This window comes from Salvelinus fontinalis, chromosome 34 (genome assembly GCF_029448725.1).
Source record: "Salvelinus fontinalis isolate EN_2023a chromosome 34, ASM2944872v1, whole genome shotgun sequence".
NCBI lineage: Eukaryota > Metazoa > Chordata > Actinopteri > Salmoniformes > Salmonidae > Salvelinus > Salvelinus fontinalis.
In genome coordinates this window covers 19,669,932-19,683,381 of record NC_074698.1, presented here as the reverse complement: position 1 = coordinate 19,683,381, position 13,450 = coordinate 19,669,932, and the positions used below count along the sequence as shown (strand labels likewise).

Here is a 13,450-nt window from a genome sequence, read left to right as displayed (position 1 = left end):
AGCAGGTAATCTGGAGAGGCGTTGTTTTCAGAAGCGTTAGTCAGCACTGCCAAGTCTCTGGCTATTGCTCGCCTGATTGCAGCCATACTAACTAACTGCCAGAAGAACTGGTCTACTGTAGCTACAGTATCTACCGGTTGTAAATCTCTCAAATGTCTGTAGTTTGATTGTTTACTTTTCGGACCATCAGAGTCAGGCAAAAGCAATCAAGCAACGTGCCGTTACATTGTTCATCCAATGATGTGTTAGATACCACCCACAGATGTTGATTGACACCTTATCATATGGAGGAAGAAATGAATAAATATATACATGAATGAATGTGTGAATAATTAGGTAAGATATAAATAATTAAATACATACAGATATGTAGATGCATTTTGGCCAGCATATTTGTATTTCCTTGCTCATTTACATTTAACATATTTAGCAGACGCTCTTATCCAGAGCGACTTACAAATTGGAAAGTTCATACATATTCATCCTGGTCCCCCCGTGGGAATTGAACCCTGGTCCCCCCGTGGGAATTGAACCCACAACCCTGGCGTTGCAAGCGCCATGCTCTACCAACTGAGCCACACGGGATTTATTTATGTGCAGATTTATTTATTCATTTATCTATCTACAGTTGAAGTCGGAAGTTTACATACACTTAGGTTGGAGTCATTAAAACTTGTTTTTCAACCACTCCACACATTTCTAGTAAACAAACTATAGTTTTGGCAAGTCAGTTAGGACATCTACTTTGTGCATGACATAAGTAATTTTTCCAATAATTGTTTACAGATTATTTCACTTATATTTCACTGTATCACAATTCCAGTGGATCAGAAGTTTACAAACACTAAGTTGACTGTGACTTTAAACAGCTTGGAAAATTCCTAAAATGATGTCATGGCTTTAGAAGCTTCTAATGGGCTAATTGACATCATGAGTCAATTGGAGGTGTATCTGTGGATGTATTTCAAGGCCTACCTTCAAACTCAGTGCCTCTTTGCTTGACATCGTGGGAAAATCAAAAGAAATCAGCCAAGACCTCAGAAAAACAATTGTAGACCTCCACATGTCTGGTTCATCCTTGGGAGCAATTTCCAAACGCCTGAAGGTACCACATTCACCTGTACAAACAATAATACACAAGTATAAACACCATGGGACCACGCATCCGTCATGCCGCTCACTAAGGAGACGCGTTCTGTCTCCTAGAGATGAACGTACTTTGGTGCGAAAAGTGCAAATTAATCCCAGAACAACAGCAAAGGACCTTGTGAAGATGCTGGAGGAAACAAGTACAAAAGTATCTATATCCACAGTAAAACGAGTCCTATATCGATGTAACCTGAAAGGCCGCTCAGCAAAGAAGACACTGCTCCAAAACCGCCATAAAAAATCCAGACTACAGTTTGCAAATGCACATGGAGACAAAGATCGTACTTTTTGGAGAAATGTCCTCTGGTCTGATGAAACAAAAATATAACTGTTTGGCCATAATGACCATCTTTATGTTTGGAGCAAAAAGGGGGAGGCTTGCAAGCCGAAGAACACCATCCCAACCGGGAAGCACGGGGGTGGCATCATGTTGTGGGGGTGCTTTGCTGCAGGAGGGACTGGTGCACTTCACAAAATAGATGGCACCATGAGGTAGGAAAATTATGTGGATATATTGAAGCAGCATCTCAAGACATCAGTCAGGAAGTTAAAGCTTGGTCGCAAATGGGTCTTCCAAATGCACAATGACCCCAAGCATACTTACAAAGTTGTGGCAAAATGGCTTAAGGACAACAAAGTCAAGGTATTGGAATGGCCATCACAAAGCCCTGACCTCAATCTCATAAACAATTTGTGGGCAGATCTGAAAAAGCGTGTGCGAGCAAAGAGGCCTCCAAACCTGACTTTTACACCAGCTCTGTCAGGAGGAATGGACCAAAATTCACCCGAAACGTTTGACCCAACAATTTAAAGGCAATGCTACCAAATACTAATTGAGTGTACAGTATGCAAACTTCTGACCCACTGGGAATGTGATGAAAGAAATAAAAGCTGAAATAAATCATTCTTTCTACTATTATTCTGACATTTCACATTCTTAAAATAAAGTGGTGATCCTAACTGACCTAAGACAGGGAATTTTTACTTGGATTAAAAGTCAGGAATTGTGAAAAACTGAGTTTAAATGTATTTGGCTAAGGTGTATGTAAAATAATTAATTACCCAATTATCCAAGTGGAAATGACATGGTATGCCCAGTGGGAAGCGATCACTTGTCACTGACTTTTATTTTGACATGAGGCAAGCATTGAAGTGGGACCCACGTTTGGAAAGTCTGATTTAATATAATTTACTTTTAACCTTTATTTAACTAGGCAAGTCATTTAAGAACAAATTCTTATTTACAATGGCCTACCCCAGCCAAACCCAGATAACACTGGGACAATTGTGCGCCGCCATATGGGACTACCAATCACAGTCGGATTCGAACCAGGGACTGTAGTGACGCTTCTTGCACTGAGATGCAGTGCCTTAGACCGCTGAGCCACTCGGGAGCCAGTACATACAGTACATTCCTTTTAATATTTTGTCTCAAAAGGACCAATCCCCCAGACAAATGGGCAGACTAAGTTCAAATGTAATTTTATTCAATATTCTGGTTTCCAGAGGTCCTGAGAGAACCGTTTCCAAAGATTTATTGTATTGCATTGTCAGACTGTGACTAGCTAGCTGGCAATCACTGGATGATGTATCAGGCTAGTCAGAGGCTTACTTTCAGGGGCTGGTAATATCACACTGGACATAACAGATGGTTAAAGTTATGGTCAAGTTTATTCTGAAGTTGTTTGTAAAATGTACCAAAAAAGGACAAAAACCTTTAAATGAATCTGAGTATATTAATCTTTGAGCATCTCACAATGAATGTTTGACAGAGAGCTCAGCCTATTGCCTTGCAGTTGCTGCTCTCCAGAGACCCTGCCACTCGTCTAACTGCTCTTCTTCTTCCACTCCACCCTCCATTCATTCCAGTCCAGTAGGGTTCGACTGGTCTGCCATCCAGCTACCTCCAGAGCTAGAAGAGATGAAGCACAAACAATGGTGACTGACCAGTGTGACAACATCCAGGGGCGTCAGTTGGGTATGGCGCTCAAGACCAAAAATGTAAATTAGACTCAAATCATTCCAATCCCGATTTAAAATGCAACAGCTGTTTAGCATATTGAAGACTGGCTTTAGGACCATGTGGAGCATCGCTCGGAGAGCGGCTTCCACCCTGCCGCCTCAGAGAGAGTAGAGAAATCGAGACACCCCACTCCCAATTTTCTTCTGATTGGGGCGGGGCCACTCTGGTCTACTTATTGCCCCCGACAGGGCGGGAGCGGACAATAAGTAGACCAGAGACAGCTGTTCCTTCTCTTGCGTGAGCATGCCAGATATTATGGAGGAACAGAAAGCTCAGATGGGTAAAGCCTGCTCACGCGAGAGAGGAAACGCCCACTTATACAGGCAGGAACCGTGACCATTTTTTCTTCAATGGTTAACGGCCTGAGTAAATTATCTTTTCGCTCACTTTTAGAAAGCAGGGACAGTGCCAGTTTGCTTTGCTGGACAGCAATTTAGGCAGTGTGCTGAATGCTTTGAATTTGATGTCGGCATTTGAAATGTCTTATTTGATAGCCAGGAGATCATTTAATTGGGAGGTGGGGAAGCCCTCCTTTTTAATGGCCGTTCAAAAACAAAAGCATTTATTGCCATTAAAATATGGGTTGTGAAAGCTGTAGAGCTAATTTATATTTTCATTCATTCACCCAGTAGGCTAGAGCAAGTTTGGTTTCCTGTTTTTGGCCTTAAAAACAAACATTTGTAGGCTATAACAAATGTGCATTGTCATGCAGTGACAGAATGATTATTGAGATAATGCAAATCATTCATGATTACTTAGTTGGGCTAACCTTTCTCAACTTCTTGCTGTAGGCCTACTTCATCATCATCCTCTGCCTGCATCCTTAATCCCTACCTGTAGTCTACCTGCCTCTGGTATAATGCATTTCCACCACTCACTATCAGTCTTGCTTGTCCAGCTTCCTGAATTAAAATGAGATATTCTAACCATCTTGGGGGGGGGGGGGGGGGTAAAAATCACAGTCAGTATCTGGTGCGGCCACTATCTGCATTAAGTACTGCAGTGCATCTCCTTATGGAATGCACCAGATTTGCCAGTTCTTGCTGTGAGATGTTACCCCACTCTTCCATCAAGGCACCTGCAAGTTCCCGGACATTTCTGGGGGGAATGGCCCAAGCCCTCACCCTCCGATCCAACAGGTCCAAGACGTGCTCAATGGGATTGAGATCCGGGCTATTCGCTGGCCATGGCAGAATACTGACATTCCTGTCTAGCAGGAAATTAGCCATACTGCTCGTTCTGTGCATGGTGGCATTGTCATGTCAGGATGAGCCTGCAGGAAGGGTACCACATGAGGGAGGAGGATGTCTTCCCTGTAACGCACAGCGCTGAGATTGCCTGCAATGACAACAAGCTCAGTCCGATGATGCTGTGACACACCGCCCCAGACCATGACGGACCATCCACCTGCAAATCGATCCCGCTCCAGAGTACAGGCCTCGGTGTAACGCTCATTCCTTCGACAATAAATGCAAATCCGACCATCGCCCCTGGTGAGACAAAACGGTGACTTGTCAGTGAAGAGCACTTTTAGCCAGTCCTTTCTGGTCCAGCGACAGTGGGTTTGCCGGTGATGTCTGGTGAGGACCTGCCTTACAACAGGCCTACAAGCCCTCAGTCCAGCCTCTCTCGGCCTATTGCGGACAGTCTGAGCACTGATGGAGGGATTGTGCGTTCCTGGTGTAACTCGGGCAGTTGTTGTTGCCATCCTGTACCTATCCCACAGGTGTGATGTTCGGATGTACCGGTCCTGTGCAGGTGTTGTTACACGTGGTCTGCCACTTCGAGGACGATCAGCTGTCTGTCCTGTCTCACAGTACGGACATTGCAATTTATTGCCCTGGCCACATCTACAGTTCTCAGAGTCAGTAGAAAGGCCTCTTTAGTGTCCTAAGTTTTCATAACTGTGACCTTAATTGCCTACCGTCTGTAAGCTGTTAGTGTCTTAACGACCGATCTACAGGTGCATGTTCATTAATTGTTTATGGTTCATTGAACAAGCATGGGAAACAGTGTTTAAACCCTTTACAATGAAGATCTGTGAAGTTATTTGGATTTTTATGAATTATCTTTGAAAGACAGCGTCCTGAAAAAGGGATGTTTATTTTTTTTGCTGAGTTTACATAAATATTCTCAGAGCCACCTCGTTGTTTAATAGAATGTTTAAATACTCTGAGGCACCTGGTTGATAAAATGCCTTAATATTCGTTCAAATATTTTTTATTGAACACACACAAGAATTGTGTATAGGTATAAAAGGCAAAAATGCAATTCTTATCTAAACATAAAAGAGCAGACAGAAACAACAAGACCCAGAGTTCTAGGTACAAAACAAATATTACAGAACAAGGACAGGTAGAAAGAAAGAGGGTAAAAATGCCTCAATATTCGTTAAATGTTTTCCTTCCCTGGTGAATAATGCAGAAATTATAAAATGAGCTTGGCGTACACATTATGCAGCGCAATAAGAGAAAATGTAACTACTGGAAATATATAGGTTTGACACAGAGAATGATAGAGGCCTCTAGTGGCCAAAAGGCCATTTTAGCATGGACAGCGCCATGAGGGCTTCCACCATTTTAATGTAGTCAACTGGATGGGACTTCCAACTTCATTGGCTGAGCCCTCCTGGTGACCGTGTTCGAGTCATGTCCAACCGGGTCATCAGGAGGGATCAGCCAAAAGTGAAGAAGAAAATGGACTACTTCAAAATGGAGATTGCCTCAATGACGCTGCTCATATACGCTACAATGGCACATATAAAATATGAAACTTCTATCTATCTCTATGTTTTGATAAGGTGACATGTAAAGGGGCCTTAGTTCTCTTTTTAAAAGGCATGTGTAGATTTTCCATTTGTATTTCGTGATTTTGGACATTCTTTGGTCGAGTCATGTGTCCTTGTCGGCCTAAGTATGTCATTTTGTGTAGGCCTAGGCCTTTTATTCAATGCATGTTTATGATTTATGTGGCATAGTTTGCATTTGCGGCCAGCTGTTTTATGCACCAGATACTCACATTTATTTGTATTTTATTTATTTAACTAGGCAAGTCTTAAGAACAAATTCTTATTTACAATGACGGCCTACCAAAAGACCTAATATCCTGTATTATGCATCTATTTCATGGTCACTGTATGTGCTGTTCCACAAGTAAATGAGTCAATTTATGAAGTTGAGTAGTGGTTGACATTTTACACACCATTCCACAGACCTTTAAACCCAATATTGAGGTGATAATTAATGGCTGGGATAATTTTTATTGGTTTTTGCTGTTCTCCAAATAGCATTTTATAGTTTTTAAACTGTGTAGAAATGCAGCAAATGAGCTTCAACTTCCAAACAATTCATTGGGGGGAGGGGCATACCCTAGGTTTAGCTGAACGGACGCCACTGACAACATCCCAACATACACGGTGGGAGTAAACAGCTACTGACTGAGCACACCTTGTTACACTGAGCTTACCTTTGAGGAATGGCTGAAAAACTTGGTCCATAAGTTTATGACTCTCATGCACCAGCTCCCAATGATCTTGAGGGAAAAGAAAAAGGGATAACAGAGTTATAACACAGCATTGACAAAGACATTGGTTTAAACTGTCATGTAAAGATGATCATTAAAGGCTCACTGTTGCTGTGTGACATTGAGAGTTGTTTGAGAGCCCCCTCTAGTGGCGAGACAGGGTGTAACACCGTGCAGAGGCACACTGCTTGGCACACAGCCCTGATCTCATCACATACAGATGCATCTGTTCCCAAACAAACACACACCGAGCCTAAGGGAGAGAAATAGCACATTCAATAACACTCTCATGACATAAACCATCTATTAAAATGACATGATGTAATGTACATCCATCTAGTAACAACCCACGTGACAACTGAGTACAGCAGTTGGTGGGGGATTACTGAAAGATGTTATACACACCACGTTTGACTCCGATAAGGAAGGGCTTGTGGTTGTTTTTCATGGCCAAATGAAGGTCCTCTGATCTACAAAATGAAAGAAATTATATCATTGAGCATGAACATCCAAATCTGAGCACACTTCACTTTCACACCAAACAGGCAAACACCAACTTACGTATAAACAAGTTCCCCTAGCCTCACTCCCAGTTTGATTGGCACTGTCCTCCTAAACTCTAAAAAAAATAAACAGCAGAAAGGTATGTTAAAGCCATTGATAGTTGATAGCCATAATGATCAACAAGCCATTTCATTGTTTATTATTCACTGAATATCAGCAATACCCAAGAATACAGGCTCTTTATGATTGGCCTCTAGTGGACCGAGGACCCGTCCATCTCTCAGGTATTGGTGGAGCACAATAGCAAGCCGAGCTTCGTTGAGTGTCTCCATGACAACCGAACGCACTGCTTTGTAATTTGCAAAAAGATGGAGGATGGTGAAAAGGAAGAAGAGGACGAATGTCAGCCTGAGGAGATGAGAAGGGATGGAAAACAGATCAATCTCCATCGAATAACCAATAGGTTAGCTATATAGACCTGTCATGTCCTATCTCATACAGTGGCAGTGTAAGCAGTGCAATAGAGGACTCACAGTGGATTGTCAGTGACAAGAGGAATAAGGATCAGACTGACCAGCAGTCCAGCCAGATTCACTAAAGTCTCCTGTAAAGAACACACGAATTACAATAAGATCCTCATCTTAAAGCAGCAGTACAAGATAGGACAGTAAAAGCCATGGGTTAGTTACAGTATCTTACTGCATCATCAAGTAGAGAAATATGTATGGAGCACCTGGCTGCCATCTTTGGCAGAGATGTCCGCCATGTTGTCTCTGCGAGCTTGGTGAAGAGTCAAAGCAGCTCTGGTGGCCCCACCTGCAACCCCGACAATGGACTGACAAACACAGAGAGAGAGAGAGAGAGATATCGAACAGTGTACATTTACATTTAGCAGACACTCTTATTCAGAGTGAATTATAATCAGTGCATTCAACCAAAGTAGGTAAAACAACCACATATTAGGAACATTGCAAGTAAAACCTTCAAAATAGCTGGTTGCTATCTGCAAAATCAATGCTAGTGAGAATATGGTATTCAGGTTTACCTTGAATATTCCAGCAGAGCACACAATTAGAATGAAGCATGTTGGGAAGTTAGGAGCCAGTATTTCCATGAACATGGCGATATCATTGAGAACATCAGCAACAAGCCTAAGGAAAACAGCACAAGCATTGACATACCCAATAATTCCATAACACACAATGAACACACTCACTTTATTGATGCTTGACATCCCTACCTCCATTTTTTGGCCTCAGAGTCTAGTTTATTCCTAAAACACAGAGAAAGACTAAATTTGAAAAACAATATTGAAAATTACTAATAGTAGATTACAAAACAAATCAAAACTCACCCTTTAAGCCAGGCAAATAGGATTCTTCCCAGCATGCCTGTGCCATCTAAAATGTAGATAGTTAAAAAATAAAAAATAAACCTTAACAGGAAAGAAGACAATGGTCTTATCACAGTCATTAACACTAACCTCGTAATAACCAGGTAATTGTTGCAGCAGCAACTGTTGCCTCTTGGTTTCCAACACCAACACCCCTTAAAGAGGCCTGGGTGGCAAGAGTACCTGAAAGAGAACTGGAGAAGGCCTGTGTGTGTGTGTGTGTAAGAGAGAGAGAAAGGGAGAGGGAGGGAGTGCAACAGAGTGTTAAAATGTACATAATAAATTTAACATTTCAAAATAATGGCACACATATCCACAAAACAACAACATCCTCTGTCTTTCTCACACAGACCTACCTGAAGAGTATCCCAAAATTGATACTGCAGGTAATCACCACTGACACTCTCTGGATACCCCTGAGGCAAGAAGACACTCTAACAAGAGTAGATGAGATATGAGAGAGAGATATGAGAGAGAGTGGGGGAGGGGGTGTTTAGGGACAGATTGAAATGTACAGTAAGGGTACGTGGAGGAAAATGAGGGAGGGTCATGCTTTCTCAATTTCAGTCAAGGCGAGGGTTTAGTATTTTTTTTTTTTAAATATAGTCCAGGGGAGGGTCATGTAATTTGTAATTGATGACATTTCTATATTTCTCAGTGTTTTAGAATTAGTTGCTTACTAGGCTATATATCGATGTGTGCCCGATGCCTCCCCTCATCTCTGATTCTCCCTTGAGCGTGCAATATCAAGTGTGCTTATAGGCTATTTAGTGTGGTCTCAATCAAATGATCCATAGCCTATATGTGCATGCTAGGAGAAGCACAGAGCAAAGTTATATTTCTAAGATAGCTGTTGGGATGGGGTAAATAAAACTAGGCCGCATTACACACTGCAATGGATATTCCAACCCTGAGCCCCAGCCTGCTCTTGCTGACCAACAAAATGTTTTTTGTGCTGCCTAACCAATGGCTGTGCTGTGTAGGCCTACGGTGGCAGTACAGGAGAGTCAAAGGCTTCTTCTGATTTTTTTGTTGATTGCGCGCCGACTAGCCTATGTTCTGTTTAGGTTAAGAAGGAGAGGGTGAATATGAGGAGCTTTAGGAGGACAGACTCATTGTAGTGGCTGGAATGGAATAAATGGAACGTATAAAACACAAGGAAACCACGTTGGACTCCGTTCCATTAATTCCATTCCAGCTATTACAATGAGCTCGTCCTACTATAGCTACTCCCACCAGCCTCCACTGGTGTGAACAAGCATTACAACTCAGCCTGGAAAACACCCTCCATTCACCTTTTATGGTGACAATAACACCCTCCATTCACCTTTTATGGTGACAGAAACACCCTCCATTCAACTTTTATGGTGACAATAACACCCTCCATTCACCTTTTATGGTGACAGAAACACCCTCCATTCACCTTTTATGGTGACAGAAACACCCTTTATTTTCTATATAATTTGGAACTACTGGCATTAGGCCTCGGCATGCAAATATTTAGTTTATCAATAGATTATTGTGTTTATATGCCCTGCCTTGGTATAGGCTCTGAGATTAGAGGCAATGATGTCGCGTTCCTATCGCACAGCAATACTGTAGCCTACACATACTGTCAAATATTTTACCTAAACTACTGCCCTATTTAATGTGTTAGCAATCATTTATGCTGTATCTGGAAAATAACTGGCAGTTTCTGAACGAGAAAACAATGGCACATTTTCGTGGACCTGTCAGCAGAACATTTTAATTCGACAATGTTTTAAAATAGACTTTTCCACCAACCTAAATGATGGACAACCCACAAATTCTGAAACATAGTAGGGCAGGCCACACAAAAAAGCAATTACAGTACTTACAGTAGTTCTATTTCTCCTGTGTTTTTGTTTTACTTGACTTTTTAATTTATGTTTTATAGTATTACTGATATTTATTACTGCTAGAAAAGCATTTCACAGTAGGCTACTTATGCACATGAGAATACAAATTGAAAAGCCATACATAGGCCTACTTCAATGTAAAAGATCAGCTGTTAAATTCAACTGTAACCAGTATTATAAACCGCGCTGCCTATGATTTTGCAAAACTTGAAATACATATATAGTCTATCTATTTACTAGGCTACTAGGTCTAATTAAATGAGAGATGTGGATGGTCATTTGTTGTATGGCTCCTTTGAGAATATGAACCCATCACGGCCAGAAAAAGTGAGGAATATATTCTGCAAATATATTCCCTAAAAAAGCAAAAAAGATTCCTATGTCTAATTATAAGATTTCTATGTCTAATTATTTTCAATTCTAAATATAAAACACAGATTTTCATTCTTCTCACTAATGGTAAATGGTTCATATGTTTTCCTGTTTTTTGATTGAGCTTTTCATCATATCCCCCATTTGCACAAAATACTTACTTGCAGTTGCAACCCGTCATTCAGGGCAGGTGGGGCTGGGCCAAAAAAACAAGTCGACAATCTACTGACAAATCCTTTTTAATCCTTGTCATATGAAAAGAAATTATAGATAAAATGTATCGGAGCTCATCGGCCATTGGATATAAAGATTACACAACAAATTCACCAATGAGTTGTTTGGAAGGAATCAGTGGCTAACTGCAAGCACTGCAAAGCAACCACTAACGTTAGCCTGCTATTCAATGGAGTGGCTGTGTGTTTTCTTCCCCGAGTTCCCACCAGAAATCCAGAGAATGGCAGACTTTGATGACAAAGTTTGTTGACAAAATGTGCGAAAATGTCCAAAAATGTCTTGTATGCTGCTGCATAAATTATGTAATATGCAAGGGAGTTACGTATACTGTAGCTAAGAAATTAATACTAAGTGTATGTTGTGTAGTAAGCTGTTAGTAGCCCATGTCGTTCGTGGCCGGTGTGTTTTTTCACAGCTTTGAGAGTGCTACTGATAGTAGTGGTGGCGCCTGGGTTGCACGTGCAAATTCAGCACACAACATTCTACAATAGAATTTTGTTATTTGACAAATAGCAAATTAAAAGTGTATTTAATGCGTCGAATAGTGTTATGACGTGTATCTTTCTTGACACGCAAAGACCCAAACGGCGTTCAATGTGCCTCACCCTAATAATTTGGTCTATTTTCACCTCTTAATTTCGCCTACTGTTCTGACTTGGTGGTGCACATGTAGCTTTTAACCTGTTTTAGAGAAATGTAATCATTGAATATTGCAAGAGCTTTCATTGTCTGGTTTATATGTCCCTTTTATTTATCCTATGGTTCTGATTTGTTGTACAGGGAGTACACTGTAAGAACGGCCCATGTTCTGAATTCTGTCGCTGTACATTTCAAAAGTGCTGAGCAAATAGTTATATTAGCTACGTCCGTCGTCACTCATTAATGTCTCAATTGAAATTACAGATTACCTCTTATCCGCTTGTCGTCCCCTTATGCCATAGCTTGTACATCTCAATTGTCAGTAGAAACCACATTTGTTTAAGCAAGTCAGCCATATCAGCTATGTTTTTTTTTAAAGGCAGTAAATGAGGCTGAATTAACTGTTTCGCCGGCAGAAAAAGCTTCGCTGAAAGCCTGGTGTAGCAGTGGTAAGGTGTTGGGAATGCTGTTGGGACAGCTTTATGTAGGCCCTAACAGTTTGTGGGCACCGTTTGTCGCCGTTATAGTGCAATTAATGTATTGTTTAGTGTTGTGGCTTTGCTTGCATGCATCCCACATTTTTGTTTTTGCCCCACCAAGATTTACATGCTAAAATCGCCACTGCTTACTTGTAATACAATATTTCAACCACTAGAAGATGTGCGTACACATGGTCTAAAGCACAGGTGTCAAACTCATTCCACGGGGGGCCGAGTGTCTGCGGGTTTTCGCTCCTCCCTTATACTTGATTGATGAATTAACATCACTAATTAGTTAGGAACTCCCCACACCTGGTTGTCTAGGGCTTTATTGAAAGGAAAAACCAAAAACCTGCAGACACTAGGCACTCCGTGGAATGAGTTTGACACCCCTGGTCTAAAGTTTGCGGAGAGGTGAGCACATTCTCACAGTCAAGCTAAACTTTTTTAAATGCCAACTTTTGCGTGATAAGTGGCGAAAGCACATTTTGGGGTATTATTTTGTACTTATGAAAGGTGTATAAATTAGGCCCCTGGTCTGTCCCCAGAAGTGAGGGTAAACGGTAGGCATGCTCCATGCGATCCACTTTATGTTTAATCATTATTTGGTGTATAGATGACGGTCACTTGTTTTTTTTCAAGCGTTCAAGGAGGGTTTAGGTAAAATATATTTTTCTGAAGAGAGGACCAACCGTTTTCATTTCAGGGATGTCCGATTTTCTCCATGTAACGATTATTATAAATAACGTTCACTCCCTTAGCAGTTATGAGACTATATACAGTGAGCCTTTATCAAAATTCATAATGTAAAAAATGTCTCACTTTGAACACGCCAATGATGGTTTTTCCAGTCGTCCCACCGTTGCCCCCTTCTCTTTCTCTCTCCATTACTCCATCCTTCAACTGATATTTCCATGACTCGAGGGAGCCATATCTCTCCGTTGCCACCACTGGCATTTTCTCTTTCTCAATTTAATGAAACACCACCTGCACGGTTAGACAGATGTTTGTAAATAATATATTTAGTTATGAATTTTATGCAATAGTACTTTCTGTTGCATGTTTTCACTTACCAAAGCTTTACTTCCGTGTTTTCAGAATCCACGTCAGCTGTACAAGTTCTGTATTTTCTATTGGCTAAGGACTGAAACTGTCCCTGCAGTTTAGACCAATCCCGCGATTGCTTTGGGACAGCTTGATCCAGAAGTCACAGATAATTTTCCACAGACGTGAATTTTGCTTGTTTGTAGAATGT

At 41.2% G+C, this 13,450-nt stretch overlaps 1 protein-coding gene across 2 annotated transcripts; it reads right to left on the bottom strand.

Moving 5' to 3' along the window:
- Positions 1–2,801: 2,801 nt before the first annotated feature.
- rusf1 (RUS family member 1) lies at positions 2,802–13,373 on the bottom strand. 2 transcript variants are annotated; one of them, XM_055898023.1, is made up of 15 exons: positions 13,269–13,373; positions 13,018–13,182; positions 8,948–9,025; positions 8,682–8,796; positions 8,553–8,598; positions 8,439–8,489; positions 8,244–8,349; positions 7,932–8,033; positions 7,732–7,802; positions 7,422–7,606; positions 7,256–7,313; positions 7,100–7,164; positions 6,801–6,947; positions 6,638–6,703; positions 2,802–3,061 (listed from the first exon to the last, which is right to left on the bottom strand). In XM_055898023.1, the coding sequence occupies exons 2-15, from the start codon at positions 13,150–13,152 to the stop codon at positions 2,976–2,978; spliced, it is 1,311 nt and encodes a 436-aa protein (XP_055753998.1). In that variant the 5' UTR covers positions 13,153–13,182; positions 13,269–13,373; the 3' UTR covers positions 2,802–2,975. The 2 variants fall into 2 exon arrangements, with proteins under 2 accessions (XP_055753998.1, XP_055753999.1); XM_055898024.1 differs by having other exon boundaries at positions 8,439–8,471.
- Positions 13,374–13,450: the final 77 nt, after the last annotated feature.